The following is an 18,724-nucleotide window of genomic DNA, read 5'->3' as shown; positions in this document are numbered from 1 at the left end:
GAGCCGCGGTAAAGGCCTGGCGGGCCCCCGGGCCGGCGGGCGAGGGCGGCGGGGAGGGCGGACGGGGCGCTGGCAGTCGGCGGCCCGGAGCGGCGGGGCAGCCTGGCCCGAGAGCCGCGAGCCTGGAGGAACTAGGACGCGGCGGGGCCGGGCAGGCGGGCCAGCTCTGCGTCCACGGGACCCCGCCCCGGCCCTTCCTGCGCGCCTCCCCTTTACTGCCTGGGGACGGCGGCCCTCTGACAACTGCCCTGGCCCCGCGCGGCCCTTCGGCCCCTGCGGCCGGGTCTGGCGCCCAGGCCGCGCTTTCCCCAGCGCCTGGGACCCCGTCCTAACCCCCCACCCCCCGGTCTGGGACCCCGTCCTAACCCCCCCTCCCCGGTCTGGGACCCCGTCCTAACACACACACACACACACACACACACACACACACACACACACACACACCGGTCTGGGACCCCGTCCTAACCCCCCCACCCCCCACCCCGCACTGGCCCAGCCAGGAAGGTCGCCCGGCAGTGTGCCCTCCCCCGCTCTGCTGTCGGGAAGGAGCCAGAGCCTGGAGGACAGAGGCTCAGGAGGACCTCCAGGAGAGGAGCCTGGGGGCACAATCTTCAGATCGGGATTCCAAGCAGAGGAAAGGATGCGAACCGAATTAAGAAAGCGGGGTCAAGAGGGAGGTGAGCCTGGAGAAGGCTGGAAGGCTGAGGCAAACCTAGAAAACTAGCTTTGTGTGGGCCAGGCTTGTTCCTGGAGGCAGAGCGCCGGTCCTTATGATGTCAGCAGGAAGTGCATCCACAGGCTCATTTATTATTTATGCAAGCCTCAAAGGAAGCTTACGTAAAGCGCAGAGGAGACAAAGTGATAAAGCTATTAAAACTCAGCCGAAAGGACCTGATGTTGAGGCAAAAAAGGCAGATGGGAGTGATCGTTATTGCTGGGAAATCTAGGCTTAGAAAAGCCACTGAAAATGAACACAGAACTTCTGTGTGAGCTTGTTGGAAGCTGAGACCACCCCCCCAAAAAATCTCAAAGCAGATGATTAGGCTAGAACCAGGGACAGAAGTGCTTGTGAAGCTGTGAAGCCTCAGGAGAGAGGCAAAAGGGTGGTAGAAGATAAAATGGGATCTCTAGACAGGTGTGGTGGCACACACCTGCAATCCCAGTACTTGGGGGGCTGAGATAAGAGGATCACAGGTTCAGGACAGCTTCAGCAAGTAGTGAGATTCTTAGCAACCTAGTGAGACCTTGTTTCCAAATAAGAAATAAAATCGGGTTTAGGGTATAGCTTGAAGGTAGAATGCCTCTGGAGTCAATCCCCAGTAAACACACACACACACACACACACACACACACACACACACACACACATATCTCAGCTGAGATTGCTGGAGAAAGGGGAGAATGACAGGGCTTCAACCAGGTGGACATCTGGGGAAGGGCTGAGCCTGTCCTGGGGGGAGGCCCCTCCTTAGTTGGCATGGGGTAGGGTGTGTGGGAGCTGTGAGGGCAGGTGGTGGTGCTACAACCCATTCACACTCTTCCTGTAGGGGAACAGGATCCAAGGTGGTACTAAAGGCCCCAAGCTCTGACGACCAGGATGAGGTGGAGCTGCCTTTGGGCCACGACCTCTTGGGGCTCTGGTTTGGGAAGAACATCTCGGCCACCAGGTGAGCAGGAAGCTGGGTTTCTGTCTGTTTCTCCCTTCCTCTTCAGCATCTGGATGGTGTCTCCAAGAGAGTGGAGACCCAGACATTAGGTGCACTGGTCCCAGCTCTATGGCCCTCCAGCGGTCGACCTTGGACATGCCACTACACCTCCCAGAGCTTCCTTGTTCTCATCCTAAAGTAAGGGAGCTTGATCAGTGACCTTCTGGGATCCCTTAGGCCACAGAAGTCCAGGAATATTTGTCTGATTTTGTTTTGCATTCAACGGATAGTGCTGGCCATGTGCTAGACACTGGGTTACGTTCTTGGTATATATAATTATGAACAAAACTAAATGTGACAGCATTTGGGAGGTTGAGACAGGAGGATCTGGGTTCGCGGGTAGCCTCAGCTACTTAGTGAGGCCCTTTGAAACTCAGTGAGACCCTGTTTCAAAATAAAGAGTAAAAAATAGGGCTGGGTTGTCACTCAGAGGTAGAATGCCCTGGGTTCCACCCCCAGTACTGCAAAAAACAAAAAACAAAAAATCTAGATGTGATTCCTGCTATCCTGGGAGTGTGTGGGGGGGCATGATGAATGTCAATCAAACCATCACATGATGCAATGTAAGGCTGCATACTAACTTCTATGAAGGGGCGGGCCATGTTGCTATGAGAGAAAATAAAGGGAGATGTAGTGTAGCTGTGGGGTCTGTGTCTTGCTGGGAAAACATGGACGGGACTTGCAGTGCATTTTTTCTTTCTTTCTGTAGATGAATATATCCCCTCTCTGATCCACTGGAGCTGGCGCCTCAAGGGAGCGTGTCCCCATGGGTCCCCTAGGTGAGGCTTGGTGCATCTGGACGCAGCCTCTGGGAAGGGGCAGGGCATGTTATTAGCTTGACCTCTTGAGAAGGGGGATTAGGTTTCTGGGAGTGGGAAGGGTACAGAGACTGCTCCCAGACCCTGGAGGAAGCTGCCTGAGGTCATCTAGGCAGGAGTCATGGGGAGGGCACCTGTGGGAAGTGGGCAGACATGGCAGTGGCCAGCCTGAGTTTCAGGCAGGCAGGCAGCAGCTGGAGGGCTGGGGGTTGAGGCTTCTGTCCCTGGGAGAAGTTTAACAAGGCCCTTAAATTGGGTGTCTGGTGTTGGGCTTGGGTCTCAGGAAGCCCAACAGTACAGACTAGCCTGGACTCAGAGCTTGTGCAGGGAATGAGCCCATTATTCAGGCCCCAACTCATCCCTTCTCCTTACTCCCAGGACACTTATACGCCACCATGGAAACTCAGCCAACAGTGCTCCCCTGTCTAGGAGGCATGGGCAGTTGTTCCGGAGCATCTCTGCCACTGGTAAAGGACTGGCTAGGATCCTGCTAGGGGGAGGGGCTTGGAAGGATTAGCAGGGTGAGGGAGGCATGGAGCATCTGCTGTCAGCATCCTTTAGTGGTCCTTCCCTCTCTGGCTCCCTCCCTCCCTCCCATCATTGTGTATCCCTTCCTGCAACAGTTGTGCAGTGCACACTTGACATGTACAAAGCACTTGGAGAGACCACTAATCCTATCTCAATCAACATTGGGTCTAGCAGGCAGGTTAAGACCCCACACAGAAGCTCGTCTGGTGGCGCATGCCTATAGTTCTAGTACTTGGGAGGCCGAGACAGGAGGATTGGTGGTTTGAGGACAGCTTCATCAAGTAGTAAGACTCTCATCAACCTAGTGAGACCACTTTTAAAAAACAGGCTGGTGCCGGGCATGGTGGCGCACGCTTGTAATCCTTGTGCTTGGGAGGCTGAGACAGGAGGATCATGCAGGTTCGAAGCCAGCCACACTGGCTTAAGAGAATAGGTCTGGGAGTGTAGCCTGGAGGTAAAAGGGCTTCCAGGAACCCCAGTACCATCACCAAAAAAAAAAAAAAAAAAAAAAAAAAAAAAAATATATATATATATATATATATATATATATATATATATATATATATGTCTGGGAGTATAGCCCAGAGGTAGAAAGCCTCTGGGTTCCACCCCAGTACCACCAAAAAAAAAAAAAAAAAAAAAAAAAAGAAAAAATAGGCTGGTGGCGTAGCTTTGAGGTATAATGCCTCTGGGTTCAATCCCCAGTACCGGTGTTGCAGGAAACTAGGTTCCCCAGAGATAAGAGACAGTGGGCAGAGTCGGCTAACAGAGTGCTTGATTTATTGGTGAAGGCTCAGTAAGCAAAGCTTCAGGTCTGAGCCCCTAACTCAGAACATTTGAGTTCTTTTAGACATGTGGTCACCTAATTTTAGAGGGGAGGAGTAATGAGAGAAATGTGGGGTTTTTTTTTTTTTGTGGTCCACTCAGAAGCAGAACAGTAATTAGTTGTTTCTCTATTAGTTCTGTGCCTTATCTCGCAGGCTGTCTATCAAGGGAGGCTCTGCTTCTTAATATCTGAGGGGCCTATGAAGTAGCTTCATTCTTCTATCTTATTTTTAGGCTTCTAGCCAAGAGTAGCTTCAAGGACCTAGCCAGCTGGGCTCCTTCCTCAAAATAGCCTCAAGTACATAGCTGGGCTCCTGCCTCACCACAAGAAAAAAATAATAATAATCACATACAGGTAAACATGAGGCCCGTCAGCCCAGGCTCTCTGCTTTCCGTCATAGGGATCCCAAACTTTCCAGACAATCTGTATTTTCTGAGGGAGTCCTGTGCACCTGGCACTAATCTGGGCCCCAGCATCGCTGGAAGCCGTGCCGCCTGCCTAGGCTGACTTACCACAACCCAGCTGGCCCTGTATTCCCACATCTCCAGCCCCTTCCTCTGGCCCACAACCCCTGTCCTTCCATCAGAAGCCATACAGCGACACCGCCAGAACCTTGTGGAGTGGTTCAGCCGGCTGCCCAGGGAAGAGCGCCAGTTTGGCCCAACCTTTGCGCTAGACACGGTCCACGTTGACCCGGTGATCCGAGAGAGCACCCCTGACCAGCTGTTTCGCCCATCTGCCGGGCTGACCCTGGAGCACCAACCGCCCCCAGCAGGGCTCCCTCCACTGGCCTTGTCTCAGCTCTTTGACCCTGATGCTTGCGGGCACCGGGTGCAGACGGTGGTGCTGTATGGGACTGTGGGCACGGGCAAGAGCACCTTGGTGCGCAAGATGGTCCTGGACTGGTGTTACGGGCGGCTGCCTGCCTTTGAGCTGCTCATCCCCTTCTCCTGTGAGGACCTGTCGTCCCTGGGCCCCACCCCAGCCTCCTTGTACCAACTCGTGGCGCAGCGGTACGCACCTCTGAAGGAGCTTCTGCCCCTGATGGCCGAGGCCGGGTCCCGGCTGCTCTTCGTGCTCCACGGCTTGGAGAGGCTCAACCTTGACTTCCGGCTGGCGGGCACAGGACTTTGTAGTGACCCCGAGGAGCCGGGGCCCTCAGCTGCCATCATGGTCAACCTGCTGCGCAAATACCTGCTCCCTGAGGTGAGTGGTCCCTGCCACTGCGGCCTTGACTTGTCCCTGAGAAGTGTCCTGGATGCACATGTTTGTTGGGAGAACATGCCCTGGGTTAGTTAAAATCCTGGTCCCCTTGTGTGACCCTGAACAAGTGTGCGTGGGGGGTGTAGAGTCTGGATTCAATCCCCACAGCCCTTTTTTTCCTGTGTGTGTGTGTGTGTGTGTGTGTGTGTGTGTGTGTGTATGTGGCATCTGGGATGGAACCCAGGGGTGTTCTACCTCTGAGCTATACCCCAGCCCTATTTTATTGTTTGTTTATTTATTTGTTTGTTTGTTTGAGGCACTGGGTATTGAACCCAGAGGCATTCTACCTCCGAGCTACACCCCCAGCCCTATTTTATTTATGTATTTATCTATTCATTTATTTGTGGTACTGGGGATGGAACCCAGGGGCATTCTACCTCTGAGCTACACCCCACCCCTATTTTTTTTTTTTATTCTTTATTTTGAAACATGGTCTCATTGAGTTGCAAAGGGCCTCACTAAGTAGCTGAGATTTCCCACTAACCACAATCCTCCTGTCTCATCCTCCCAAATGCTGGGATTATAAGTATGTGCCACCACACCTGGCTCCTATTTTATTTTTATTTGGAAACAAGGTCTTGCTAGGTTGATGAGAGTCTCACTAATTGCTGAGGCTGTCCTCGAACCTGTGACACTCCTGTCTCACCCTCCCAAGTACTAGAATTACAAGCATGCACCACCACATTTGGCTTATTTCTTATTTTGAAACAGGGTCTCATTAAATTGAAGAGAGCCTGTCTAAGTTGCTGAGGCTAGCCAAAACCTGCAATCCTCCTTTCTCAGCCCCCAAGTACTAGAATTACAAGCAAACACCATCATACCTGGCTACTATTTATTTATTTATTTTTGCAGTACTGGGGATGGAACCCAAAGGCATTCTACCTCTGAGTTATGGCCCCAGTCCTATTTTTTTTATTCTTTATTTTAAAACAGGGTCTCACTGAGTTGCAGAGGGCCTCACTAAGTAGGTGAGACTGTCTGCGAACTGCGATCCTCCTGTCTCAGCCTCCCAAATGCTGAGATTACAAGTGTGAGCCACCAGGCCTGGGTTAGTTTTTGTTTTTTTTGAAACAGGGTGTTGCTAGGTTGCTGAGAGTTTCACTAAGTTACTGAGGCTGGACTTGAATCTGTGATGCTCCTGTCTCAGCCTCCCAAGTACTGGAATTAAAGGTGTATGCCACCATGCTCGACTTTTATTGTTTATTTTGAAATAAGGTCTCACTAAATTTCTGAGGGTCTCCCTGAGTTGCTGAGGCTGGCCTGAAACTACCAATCCTCCTGTCTCAGCCTCCCAAATACTGGGAATATAGGTGTGTGCCACTATGCTGGGCTTGTCCTCAGGGGCTTGAGGTCACTGAGGGAGGACCTTGACCTTTTTTTTTTTTTTTTTTTTTTTTTTTTGCCATACTGGGGATTGAATCTAGAGGCATTCTACCTCCAAGCTACACCCTTAGTCCTATTTTTTATTTTGAAACAGGGTCTCACTAAGTTGCAAAGGGCCTCACTAAGAAGTAGCTGAGGCTAGCTGCGAACGTAGGATCCTCCTGTCTCAGCCTCCCAAGTACTGGAATTACAAGCATGTAACACCACGCCCGGCTTTTTTTTATTTTTTAACTGGGGATTGAATTTAGGGGTATCTTACCTCTAAGCTATCTCTGAGTTATACCCTAAGCCCTATATTATTTTTTATTTTATTTTTATTTTTTTATTTTTAATATTTTTGGTGGTACTGGGGATGGAACCCTTCTCCAGGCTACACTCCCAGACCTATTTTATAGTTTTATTTGGGAAAAGGGTCTCTTAATCCAGCAAGGTTGGCTTCATACCTGCGCAATCCTTCTGTCTCTGACTCCCCTGCACGGGGATTACAAGTGTGTGCCACCACGTCTGGCTATTATTTTTTATTTTAAAACAGGGTCTCCCTAAGTTGATAAGAGCCTCACTATTTGCTAAGGCTGGCCTCAAACCTTCAGTCCTTTTGTCTCGGCCTCCCAAGTACAGTGGCATGCGCCACTGTGCCTGGCTTTTTGAGGCCTTTCTTAACTCTAAATCCTGCCCTTCCCAGGCCCGCATTCTGGTGACCACCCGTCCCTCTGCGATTGGCCGCATCCCCAGCAAGTATGTGGGTCGCTATGGAGAGATCTGTGGCTTTTCTGATACCAACCTGCAGAAGCTCTACTTCCAGCTCCGCCTCAACCAGCCAGATTGTGGGCAGGGTGCTGGGGGTGCAGGTGTCTCGGCCACGATGGCTCAGCGGGACAGCCTGGTGCAGATGCTCTCTCGAAACCTGGAGGGGCACCACCAGATCGCAGCAGCCTGCTTCCTGCCCTCCTACTGCTGGCTGGTCTGTGCCACTCTGCACTTTCTGCACGCCCCCACGCCTGCTGGCCAGACTCTCACAAGCATCTATACCAGCTTCTTGCGCCTCAACTTCAGCGGGGAAACCCTAGACAGCACGGACCCCTCCAATCTGTCCCTGATGGCCTATGCAGCCCGAACCATGGGCAAGCTGGCCTATGAGGGCATGTCTTCCCGCAAGACCTACTTCTCTGAGGAGGATGTCCGTGGCTGCCTGGAGGCCGGCATCAAGACAGAAGAGGAGTTTCAGCTGCTGCACATCTTCCAGCGGGATGCCCTCCGGTTTTTCCTGGCCCCGTGCGTGGAGCCAGGGCGCCGGGGCACCTTCGTGTTCACCGTGCCCGCCATGCAGGAGTACCTGGCTGCGCTCTACATTGTGCTGGGTTTGCGCAAGACCACCCTGCAGCGGGTGGGCAAGGAAGTGGCCGAGGTCGTGGGCCGCGTCGGGGAGGACGTCAGCCTGGTGCTGGGCATCGTGGCCAAGCTGCTGCCTCTGCGAATCCTGCCTCTGCTCTTCAACTTGCTCAAGGTAACAGTCCTGGGACTCTCGCCCTTGCTGCTTTCCTGCTGGGACCCCAGGCTTTCTCCCTGATGGCTTCCTGTCAGACCCCTTACCCTTCTCCTGGTAGGAAGGCGCTGCCTCTTGCAGAGGAATCAATCCCCTCCTGGGCTCTGGTTCCAGTTTGGGCATTTTGTTTTATAGAGGGATTGAGGCCTAAGGAATGGGGAGAGAGATGTAGGCCAGGAAGGCTTGAGGCAGGGAGGGGAAATGTTTCTTTTTGCAACTCTCCTCCTTAGTCTGTCCCCTGCTTTGCAGGCCCAGAAACTCAATTGCATCCCTTCCGCAGAGGTGATTAGGCTCTCAGGAAGCAGTGACTCATCCTAACTATATCACCAGAGACAGGTTGCAAAGCAGATGCCCTGTTATTCATTTATACTGAGATGACAAATGGTGTTGGTGATTGGCTTAGGACAGTCCATCCTGGCTTCAGGCCAGGCTGCAGGCTGCAGGCTGTGCTGTGGAAAGGGTGGGTGCACACAGTGCTTGGGGGTGGAGGAGCTGCTCTGTGCTCCTGTCTACCAGGCTTTTTCCATTTATTTATTTATTTATTTATTTATATTAGTGGTATTGGGGTTCCTGGAAACCCTTCTATCTTCGGGCTACACTCCCAGACACCTATCTTTTTATATTTTTTTAATTTTGGAAACAGGGTCTCTTAAGCCAGTGAGGCTGGCATCAAACCTGCGCGGTCCTCCTGTCTCCGCCTCCCAAGCGCGGGGATTACAAGCGTGCGCCACCATGCCCGGCTCCTTGTATTTTTTATATCAGTTCCGGAGATGAAATACTATTATGAAGCTGAGCGTGGTGGTGCACGCCTGTAATCCCAGTATTGGGGAGGCTGAAACAGAAGGATTGCAGGTTCAAAACTAGCCTCATCAGCCAGGCGTGGTGGCGCACGCTTGTAATCCCTGCACTTGGGAGGCTGAGACAGGAGGATCACACAGGTTCGAAGCCAGCCTCAGCTACTTAGTGAGGCTCTCAGCAACTTAGTGAGACCCTGTTTCCAAATAAAATATAAAATAGGTCTGGCAGTGTAGCCTGGAGGTGGAAAGCCCCTGGGTTCCACCCCTAGTACCACCAAAACAAACAAAGAAACAAGCAAACAAACAAAAAACTAGCCTCACCAAGTAGAGAGACTCAGCAACCTAGCAAGACCCTGTTTCAGAAAAAGGGGCAGGGGCTGAGGGTGTAACTCAGAAGAATTTACCGAGACTGTAAGCAACCTAGCAAGACCCTGTTTCAAAATTTAAAAAATAAAAATTAAGTGGATTGGGTGTGTAGTTCAGAGGTAGACCAGCCCTATTTTAGTTTTATTTTAAAACAGGGTCTGGCTAAGTTGATGAGAGTCTCACTACTTGCTGAGGAGATCCTCAAATCTGGGATCCTCCTGTCTCAGCCTCCCAAGTATTGGTTTTCCAGATGTGTGCCACCACGCCCAGCTTTCATTTTCCTTTTATTTTGTGGGTCTTGGGATGGAACCTGGGGGCATTCTACCTCTGAGCTACACCCCCAGCCCGATTTTTTATTCTTTAATTTGAAACAGGGCCTCACTAAGTTGCAGAAGGCCTCACTAAGGAGCTGAGGCTGTCTGTGAATCGGGATCCTCCTGTCTCAGCCTCCCAAATGCTGGGATTATAAACCTGCACCACCACGCCCATTTTTCTTTTTATTAGTAACAAAGCACAGAGTTTAAGAACAGAGATCCAGGAAGCCAGCCACCTGGTTCAAATCCCACACTCTGCCATTTATCTCTTTGTGCCTCAGATCTTCAATTTTTGTCATTGACTTAACAATCAAGTAAATTAATTCTCAGGGCCTGGCACACAGTAAGTGCTACTTAGTTGCTTGTCTAACAGATTCAGGCTCACAGACACACCACTGCCTCAGGGGAGGAGGTCTCAGCCACTGCCAAGGCACCCCACCCCTTGGAGGCAATAAGGAGCTGTGGCCCACGCTTGTACTTAGGAGGCTGAGACAGGAGGACTACAGGTTCATGGCCAGCCTCAGCTACTGAGTGACAAGTTAGTGAGACTCTGTTTCAAAATAAAGAATGAAAAGAGAGGGTGTGGCTTGGAGGTAGAATGCTCTTGGGTGTAACCCCCAGTACTGCAACAAACAAACAAAAAACAAAAAAACAAAAAAAGAATTGTGGCTTCCTGAAGGGACTGAGGGCTCCTTAATTATCTTTTGTGTGTGTGTGTGTGTGTGTGTGTGTGTGTGTGTGTGTGTGTGGTCTGGGGATGGGACCCAGGGGCATTCGACCTCTGAGCTACACCCCCTGCCCTGTTTTTTATTCTTTATTTTGAAACAGGGCCTCACTAAGTAGCTGAGGCTGTCAGGTTAGGAGGATTGATCCTGTCTGTTTCTTCATGATACTAGTTTTTTTTTTTTTTAAATTTACCTTCCTTCCTTCCCTCTTTCTCTCGTTCTCTTCTTTCCTTCCTTGCTAATCAGGATTGAACCCAGGGGCATTCTATCTCTGAGCTACATCCCTAGCCCTTTTATTTTTTATTTTATTTTTTAACTTTTTTTGTAGCCGGGCGTAGTGGCACACGCTTGTAATCCCCGCGCTTGGGAGGCTGAGACAGGAGGATCGTGCAGGTTCGAAGCCAGCCTCAGCTACTTAGTGAGGCTCTCAGCAACTTAGTGAGACCCTGTTTCCAAATAAAATATAAAATGGGCCTGGGAGTATAGCCCAGAGGTAGAAAGCCTCTGGGTTCCACCCCAGTACCACCAAAAAATAAAAAATAAATAAATAAAACTTCTTTTGTGGCCGGGCATGGTGGCACACCCTTGTAAATCCCAGTACTTGGGGAGGCTGAGACAGGAGGATTTTGGGTTTGCAGCCAGCTTCGGCTACTTAGTGAGGCCTTCCTAAACTTAATAAGACCTTGTTTAAAAATAAAGAGTTAAAAATAGCTGCGGCTGGGGCTGTAGCTTGGGTAGAACGTCCCTGGGTTCAATCCCTAGACATCTTCTTTAATTTTTTTCTTTTTTTGTATTGGGGGTTGAACCCAGGGGCATTCTACTTCTGATCTACACCCCTAGCCCTTTTAATTTTTATTCTACCTTCATGCTATGCCCCCAACCCCCGAGTGTGTGTGTGTGTGTGTGTGTGTGTGTGTGTGTGTGTTTTACTGGGGATGGAACTCTGGGGCCTTCTACCTCTGGGCTATACCCCTAGACCAGTTTTATTTTTTTTATTTAGAAACAGGGTCTCACTAAGTTGCTGAGGCTGGCTTCAAACCTGCAATCCTCCTGTCTCAGCTTCCCAAGTACTAGGATTACAAGTGTCAGGCACCATGCTCTTCTCTCTATTTTTATTTTTATTTGGAAACAGGGTTTCACTATGTTGATGAGGGTCTCACTACTTGCTGAGGCTGTCCTCCAACATGCGATCCTCCTGTCTCAGCCTCCCAAGTACTGGGAGTACAAGTGTGCACCACCATGCCTGGCTTATTTTTAATTTTGAAACAGGGTCTCTCTAGCCAGGTATAGTGGTGCATGCCTGTAATATCAGTACTTGGGAGGCTGAGACAGGAGGATTGCAGCTCAAGGCCAGCCTTAGCTACTTAGTGAAGCCCTTTACAACTCAGCGAGACTCTGTTTCAAAATAAAGAATAAAAAATAGGGCTGGGGGTGTAGCTCAGAGGTAGAATGCCCCTAGGTTCCATCCCTAGTACCACACACACACACACACACACACACACACACACACACACACACACGGATCACAGGTTCAAAGCCAGACTTGGCAGAGTGTGTGTGTGTGTGTGTGTGTGTGGTTGGTACTGGGGATTGAACACAGAAGCATTCTACCTCCAAGCTACATCCCCATTATCTGGAAACAGGTTCTTATTAAGTTGCTGACAGCCTCACTAAGTTGCTGAGGCTGGCTTCGAACCTGTGATCCTCCTGTCTCAGCCTCCCAAAAACTGGGATTACAAGCATGCACTACCATGCCTGGCTACAGCCTCAGCAATTTAGTGAGGCTTTCAGCAACCTAGTGAGACCCTGTTTCAAATAAGAAATAAAATTAGGCTGGAAGTGTAGCTTGGAAGTAGAATGCCTTGGGTTCAATCCCCAGTCCTCCCCTCCAAAAAAAAAAAAAAAAAAAAAAAAAGGAACAGGGTTTCGCTACATCCCTGAGTCTGTTCTTGAATCTGTAGTGCTCAAATTCAAGGGCAGATGGGCTGAGACTCCCAAGCGCTGGAAGCACAGGCGTGCGCCACCATGACCAGCTCCTTCTTGATCCTATTGATTCAGCTTTAGAGGATGATATATATTTTCTGGTCCTCCAGATCAGTTGTTGGAGGAGTGGCATTATCACTTCCATGGCAAGAACCTCTCATATAAAAAGTGAAAAACAAAAACTCCAGACATTAGAGGAGGTGCCACAAAGCAATCTCATGGTTTATGGCCCCCCTGCCCTTCCTAACCGTCTCCAGGGGCCTGAGAAAGTGGCTCCGTGGTAGAGTGCTCGCCCAGCATGTGCAAGGTTTGATCCCCAGTGCCACAAACACACACACAAAAACAACAACTCCAGAACAGTTGTAAGGGAGGGCTGGGCGTGGTGGTGCACACTCGTAATCCCGGTACTTGGGAGGCTGAGATGGGAGGATCGCAGGTTCATAGCCAGCCTCAGCTACTTAGGCCCTCCACAACTTAGTGAGACCCTGTTTCAAAATAAAGAATAAAAAATAGGACTGGGGTTGTAACTCAGAGGTAGAATGCCCCTGGGTTCCATCCCCTGTACCACAAAGAAAGAAAAAAAAATGTAAGGGAGGGAGACAACATTATAAACCTCCTCCCCCGGCATTCATGTCTTGATCAAATCTTTGCATGCCTCTTGTACACCAGGCAATGTGTTAGATTCTGACGAAAAGTCAGTTCACAAAACTGTAGGTTTCTGCCATTTCTGACCTCACAGTCTGGACACAGCATGTCAAAATAACTATATAATGAAAAATTATGATAAATGCCTAGAAAGAAAAGTTCCAGGTGCTGTGGGAGCCTGGGATAGGGGAACCTGGTTTGGGGCAGAAGAGCATCTGTGGATGAACATTTAATGTGATCCCTGTAGGATTAGCCAAGGGAAGAATTAGCCAAGAGAAAACCCCCAGGAAGAGGCAGTGTCCTGGGATCTCTGCAGGAGTGGAAACTGGCCCTGTGGACAGGATGAGCAAAGTGGCTGGACGCAGCTCGTGGGCGGGGCCGAGGGCTTCTTTTTCGTGTGTATGGTACTGAGATTGAACCCCCACCTCTACCTTCATAACTCTACCTCTGAATTAGGGCCCCAGCCATATTTTATTTTATATTTGGAAACAGTTGCTGTTTTTGAACCTAGGCTGGCTTTGAACCTATGATTCTCCTATCTCAGCCTCCCAAGTACTGGGACTCTAGACATGCGCCACCATGCCCGGCTCAGTTGTCTTTTTTTTTTTTTTTTCAGTACTCTGGAATGAACCCAGAGTGGTGCTGTACCACTGAGTTACACTGCCAGTCCGTCCGTCCTTCCTTCCTTCTTTCCTTGCTTGCTTCCTTCCTTTCTTCCTTTTTAATTTTTTCTCTGTATTCTGAGTCAGGGTCTTGCTAAGTGGCCTAGGATGGCCTCAAACCTGTGACCCTCCTATCTCAGCCTCCCAAGTACTAGAATTCTAGGTATGCACCACCGTGCCCAGCTGGTTTTTCTCTTTTTGCAATACTCTGGATTGAACCCAGTGGTACTCTACCACTGAAATACACTCCCAGTTCTTTTTATTTTTTGTAGTCTGGGACAGGGTCTTGCTAAATTGCCCAGGATGGCCTTAAACCTGAGATCCTCCTGTCTCATCCTCCCAAATTCTGGGATTACAAGCTTGTGTCACAGCGACACTGATTGGCAGGCCATTGGCAGGGCCTTGAAGCAGTAGGGCTACATCAGTCGTAGCTGCTGTGATAATGAGGATGTTGAAGAGAGAGGCATGTTGGTGGCACACACCTGTAATCCCAGTACTTAGGAGGCTGAGACAGGGGGATTGCAGGTTTAAGGCCTTAGCAATTTAGTGCGACTCTCAGAAACCTAATGAGACCCTGTTCCCAAACAAAAAATTAAAAAAGGGACTGGCCTGGTAGAGCACACAGCTCTAATCCCAGTACTTGGGAAGTTGAGACAGAATTGCAGGTTTGAGAATAGATTCAGCAATGCAGTGAGACTCTCTGCAACCTAGTGAGACTCTGTTTCAAAACAAAAACAAAACCAAGAACAACATAGGGCTGGGAGTATAGCTCAAAGGTAGAATGCATTTGGGTTCAATCCCTAGTACTACACACAAAGAAAGAAGGAAGGAAGGAAAGAAAGAAAGACAGACAGAAGAGGGAGGGAAGGAGGAAGGAGGGAAGGAAGGAAGAAGAAAGAGGAAGAAAGGAAGAAAGAAAGACAGACAGACAGACAGACAGACAGGGTGTACCTCAGAGGTAGAATACCTCTGGGCTCAATCCCCAGAAGCACCCATGCATGGAAACGTGTGATATCCATGTATTGTTAACACCTCGCTCAGTCTCCAACTAAGTGCATAATATAGTACTCTGAATCCACTGGTTCCTCATCTGTGAACTCAGCCAACTTCAGACTGAAAATATTTGAGAAAGAATAGGGCTGGAGCTGGGCGTGGTGGCGCACGCTTGTAATCCCAGCATTTGGGAGGCTGAGACAGGAGGATTGCGGTTCGTGGCCAGCCTCGGCTACTTAGTGAGGCCCTCCACAACTCAGTGAGATCCTTTTTCAAAATAAAGAATAAAAAGCCGGGCGTAGTGGCACACGCTTGTAATCCCCGCGCTTGGGAGGCTGAGACAGGAGGATCGCACGGGTTCGAAGCCAGCCTCAGCTACTTAGTGAGGCTCTCAGCAACTAGTGAGACCCTGTTTCCAAATAAAAAAATATAAAAAAAGGTCTGGGAGTATAACCCGGAGGTAGAAAGCCTCTGGGTTCCACCCCCAGTACCACCAAAAAAATAAAAAAATAAAAAATAAAGAATAAAAAATAGGACTGGGGGTGTAGCTCGGAGGTAGAATGTCCCTGGGTTCCATCCCCAGTACTGAACAAAAAAAAAAAAAAAAAACAGTTCTGAATGTTGAGAACATATGAGAAACGTGTTTGAGAGATGGCCTGGAAAGGTCACACTGGGGCCAGGTTATGAAAAGTTCCACAGTCTCCGCTAAATGTTTGGAGTTTGCCACAACGGTAATGAGAAGCCACAGGAGAAGGGGAAGCATACAGTCAGTGCTGTGAGTTCAAGAGTGGTCACAAGGCTGGGACAGCATGTGGGTGGGGGATTGTCTCTTAAGCTGAGCCTTGAAGGATGAGCAGGCACACTGGAAGCTACAGTGACTGTCCCCGGCTACCTTTCCAGGTGGTTCCGCGAGTGTTTGGGCGCGTGATGGGTAAGAGCCGGGAGGCAGTAGCCCAGGCCATGGTGCTGGAGATGTTCCGAGAGGAGGACTACTACAACGATGACGTTCTGGACCAGATGGGCGCCAGCATCCTGGGTGTGGAGGGCCCGCGGCGCCACCCCGATGAGCCCCCTGAGGATGAAGTCTTTGAGCTCTTCCCCATGTTCATGGGGGGGCTTCTCTCTGCCCACAACCGGGCTGTATTGGCGCAGCTCGGCTGCTCCATCAAGAACCTGGATGCCTTGGAAAATGCCCAGGCCATCAAGAAGAAGCTGGGCAAGCTGGGCCGGCAGATGCTACCCCCGTCGGAGCTCCTCGACCACCTCTTCTTCCACTATGAGTTCCAGAACCAGCGCTTCTCTGCCGAGGTGCTCAGCTCCCTGCGCCAGCTCAACTTGGCGGGAGTGCGAATGACACCCCTCAAGTGCACAGTGGTGGCGGCTGTCCTGGGTAGTGGAAGACATGCCCTGGATGAGGTGAACTTAGCCTCCTGCCAGCTGGATCCCTCTGGATTGCACACACTGATGCCTGTGTTCCTGCGTGCCCGGAAGCTGGGGTGAGGACCCATCTGTGTACACTGGCACAAAGAGAGGAGAGGATTGGAGGTTAAATGGGGAAGAAAAAGTGCTAGGGAAACCAAAGAGACTGAGGAAAGACCAGGATGCGCATATTAGCCTGTTTCTGCTGTTATAACAAAATCCTGGAGGCTGGGTGAAGAAAAGCGGCTTCTTTCACATACAGTTCTGGAAGCTGAAAGTCTAAAATCAGGCAGCTGCATCAGTTTAGCCTGCAGTGCGCCCTTTTGGCCCTTATATAACATGGCAGAAGAGCAGAAAAGGAAACACCTACAAGTAGGGGAGGCCAGGTGTGTGTAGTGGCCTTGCTTTATAACAACCCAGTCTCATGAATACTCACTTTTCTAATCCAGTATTCATATTCTCCACAGGCAATACCAGCTTACACCAGACCCCATGTTTCAAAGTTTCTATTCTCCCAATTCCCCATCTTGAGAACCAAGCTTCCAGCTCCTAAACCCTTGGGGCACAACAGCCCCCCAGACCATACACAGCAGGGTGGGTGAAGAAGCCTGGTGTGGGCGGAGGTGACAGGAACAAGAGAAGGATGGAGAACAGCTGTTGAGGAAGACACTGTGCTGACCTTCCCTGTTTTCTTTTCTCCTCTCCCATCTGGCCACCTTCTCTTCCAGCTTGCAGCTCAACAGCCTGGGCCCGGAGGCCTGCAGGGACCTTCGAGACCTGCTCCTGCATGAACAGTGCCAGGTCACCACCCTGAGGTGAGTGCCAGGAAGGGCTGGAGGGAGGTTCTGGTCGCACGGTGAGAACCCTGCCTCACAGCAAACCTGGCCCAGGCTTACCTGTACCGAAAAAGGGCTGGGAGTCTAGACCATCCTGCCCCTGATCCAGGTCCATGACAAGCCGCGGAACAGGGGATGGGTACCAGCAATTACAAATGCTGAAAAATCTGCCCACGTGGCTGGTAGCCTGGGGGCCAGCAAGGAGGCTTCAGTAATCCCTGGATGGCTGCCCTGTTTCTGTCACCTCCTGGGTCTGCACTTCTGTCCAGGCTCATCTCTACTCCTTATGACCCTTGACCCAAGTCCCCCTGCCCATCACGAGGTGTCTGCAATGGGCCCCCATAACTTTGAGCTGCTTGCGGTACTAGGCTGTCCAACAATCCACTGACCGCGGAGGGTGTCGCCCTGCTGGCAGAAGGGCTAGCAGGAAACACCTCGCTGACACACCTGTCCCTGCTTCACACGGGCCTTGGGGACAAGGGACTGGAACTTTTGGCTGCCCGGCTGGACAGCAACCAACAGCTGCAGGAGCTGAACGTGGCCTACAATGGTGCTGGTGATGCGGCAGCGCTGACTCTGGCCAAGGCGGCCCAGGAGCACCCTTCCCTGGAGCTGCTGCAGTGAGTCCTGTCCCTGACCCCAGAGCTTTGATCCTCCTTCTGGGGGTGCCTGGCATCTGTTATTTTTTCCTGAGTTCTCACTCCTCCTGTAACACAGTTCCGAGCAGGCCACCTCCGCTATGACTAGCCTTTCCCCTGCCCCAGCTCTCCTCCACCATCTCTACTAGGAATCCACTGTCCCTGGTCCCACATCAGTCCCCGCCTCCTGTTGGCCACCACCCTTCATTTCTGGCTGTGACCCTTGACCTGGTCCACGGCAGACTCCTGCCCCGTAGCGCTTCGCAGGAGATGGGCCTTGAGACCTCCTCCTTGTCTCTGTGCCCTGGGAACCTCTTTTCCCTGAGCCCTGATGAGTGCTTTCCCTTCTCTTTCCTGCCAGCCTCTACTTCAATGAGCTCAGCTCAGAGGGCCGCCAGGTCCTACGGGATCTGGGAGGAACTGCTGAAGGTAGAGTCCGGGTCGTGGCCTCGCTGACAGAGGGAACGGCAGTGTCTGAGTACTGGTCGGTGATCCTCAGTGAGGTCCAGCGAAACCTTAACAGCTGGGACCGGGCCCGGGTCCGGCGCCACCTTGAGCTGCTGCTGCGGGACCTGGAGGATAGCCGTGGGGCCACCCTCAATCCTTGGCGCAAGGCCCAGCTGCTGAGGGTGGAGGGCGAGGTCAGGGCCCTGCTGGAGCAGCTGGGAGGCTCTGGAGGCTGAGCTGGCCGCAGCAGCGACCTAGCTGTGGACCACTGGCCCCAAGCCCCTTCCTTCTGTGGCTTTCTGGCTTGCACTGCTCCTTCTAGAAAGATCCCTTTGGCTCTGAAGGCAGAGCATTGGGCAGAGTTGTGCTAGTTGCCCTGGGCATGTATAATCAGGGCCCTTAGGTCTTCGGTTTCCAGGGACAGATACAGTGGACCGAAGCCAAGGTCTTGGAGCATGTCTCCTGTCCCTTTGGCTAAAAGGACTAAAGATGTGGCATTTGGTGGCCAAATTACCCTGTAGTACTGTCACCACTTTACTTCTCCCTCTGCTCAAGGAGCCTCTGATCCGGCACACATCTCACATCTGCCCTGATGGGGTGTTGCCATCCAGAGGTGCTGAAGGAGGTCCCCCCTCCTGCCATACTCGTGTCTGTGGACATCGGGGATGCCTTGTATTGGTGCTTTCCCTCGCCCTCATGTTCCTGGTACCCGTGGCTTGGTCGCTTCTCGCAACACATGCACCAACTTGCTGCTATTAAGAAGATCTGTGTCGCCAGGCGTGGTGGCACATGTTTCTAATCCCAGTACTTGGGAGGCTGAGACAGGAGGATC

The 18,724-nt window shown here is 51.2% G+C and overlaps 1 protein-coding gene across 1 annotated transcript; it reads left to right on the top strand.

The window, feature by feature from the left end:
- Positions 1-1,597: 1,597 nt before the first annotated feature.
- Positions 1,598-18,128, top strand: NLRX1 (NLR family member X1; the record flags this gene model as incomplete). The annotated part of the gene is made up of 9 exons (XM_080716453.1): positions 1,598-1,667; positions 2,416-2,485; positions 2,903-2,991; positions 4,465-5,084; positions 7,207-8,028; positions 15,453-16,048; positions 16,700-16,786; positions 17,176-17,427; positions 17,807-18,128. 9 exons carry the CDS (start codon positions 1,598-1,600, stop codon positions 18,126-18,128), a joined length of 2,928 nt encoding a protein of 975 aa, XP_080572579.1.
- Between the last annotated feature and the right edge of the window lie 596 nt (positions 18,129-18,724).

Source organism: Muscardinus avellanarius (genome assembly GCF_963383645.1).
Source record: "Muscardinus avellanarius genome assembly, chromosome: 1".
Lineage (NCBI taxonomy): Eukaryota > Metazoa > Chordata > Mammalia > Rodentia > Gliridae > Muscardinus > Muscardinus avellanarius.
Note: the sequence above shows the minus strand (reverse complement) of the source record. Positions and strands in the feature narration are given on the sequence as shown.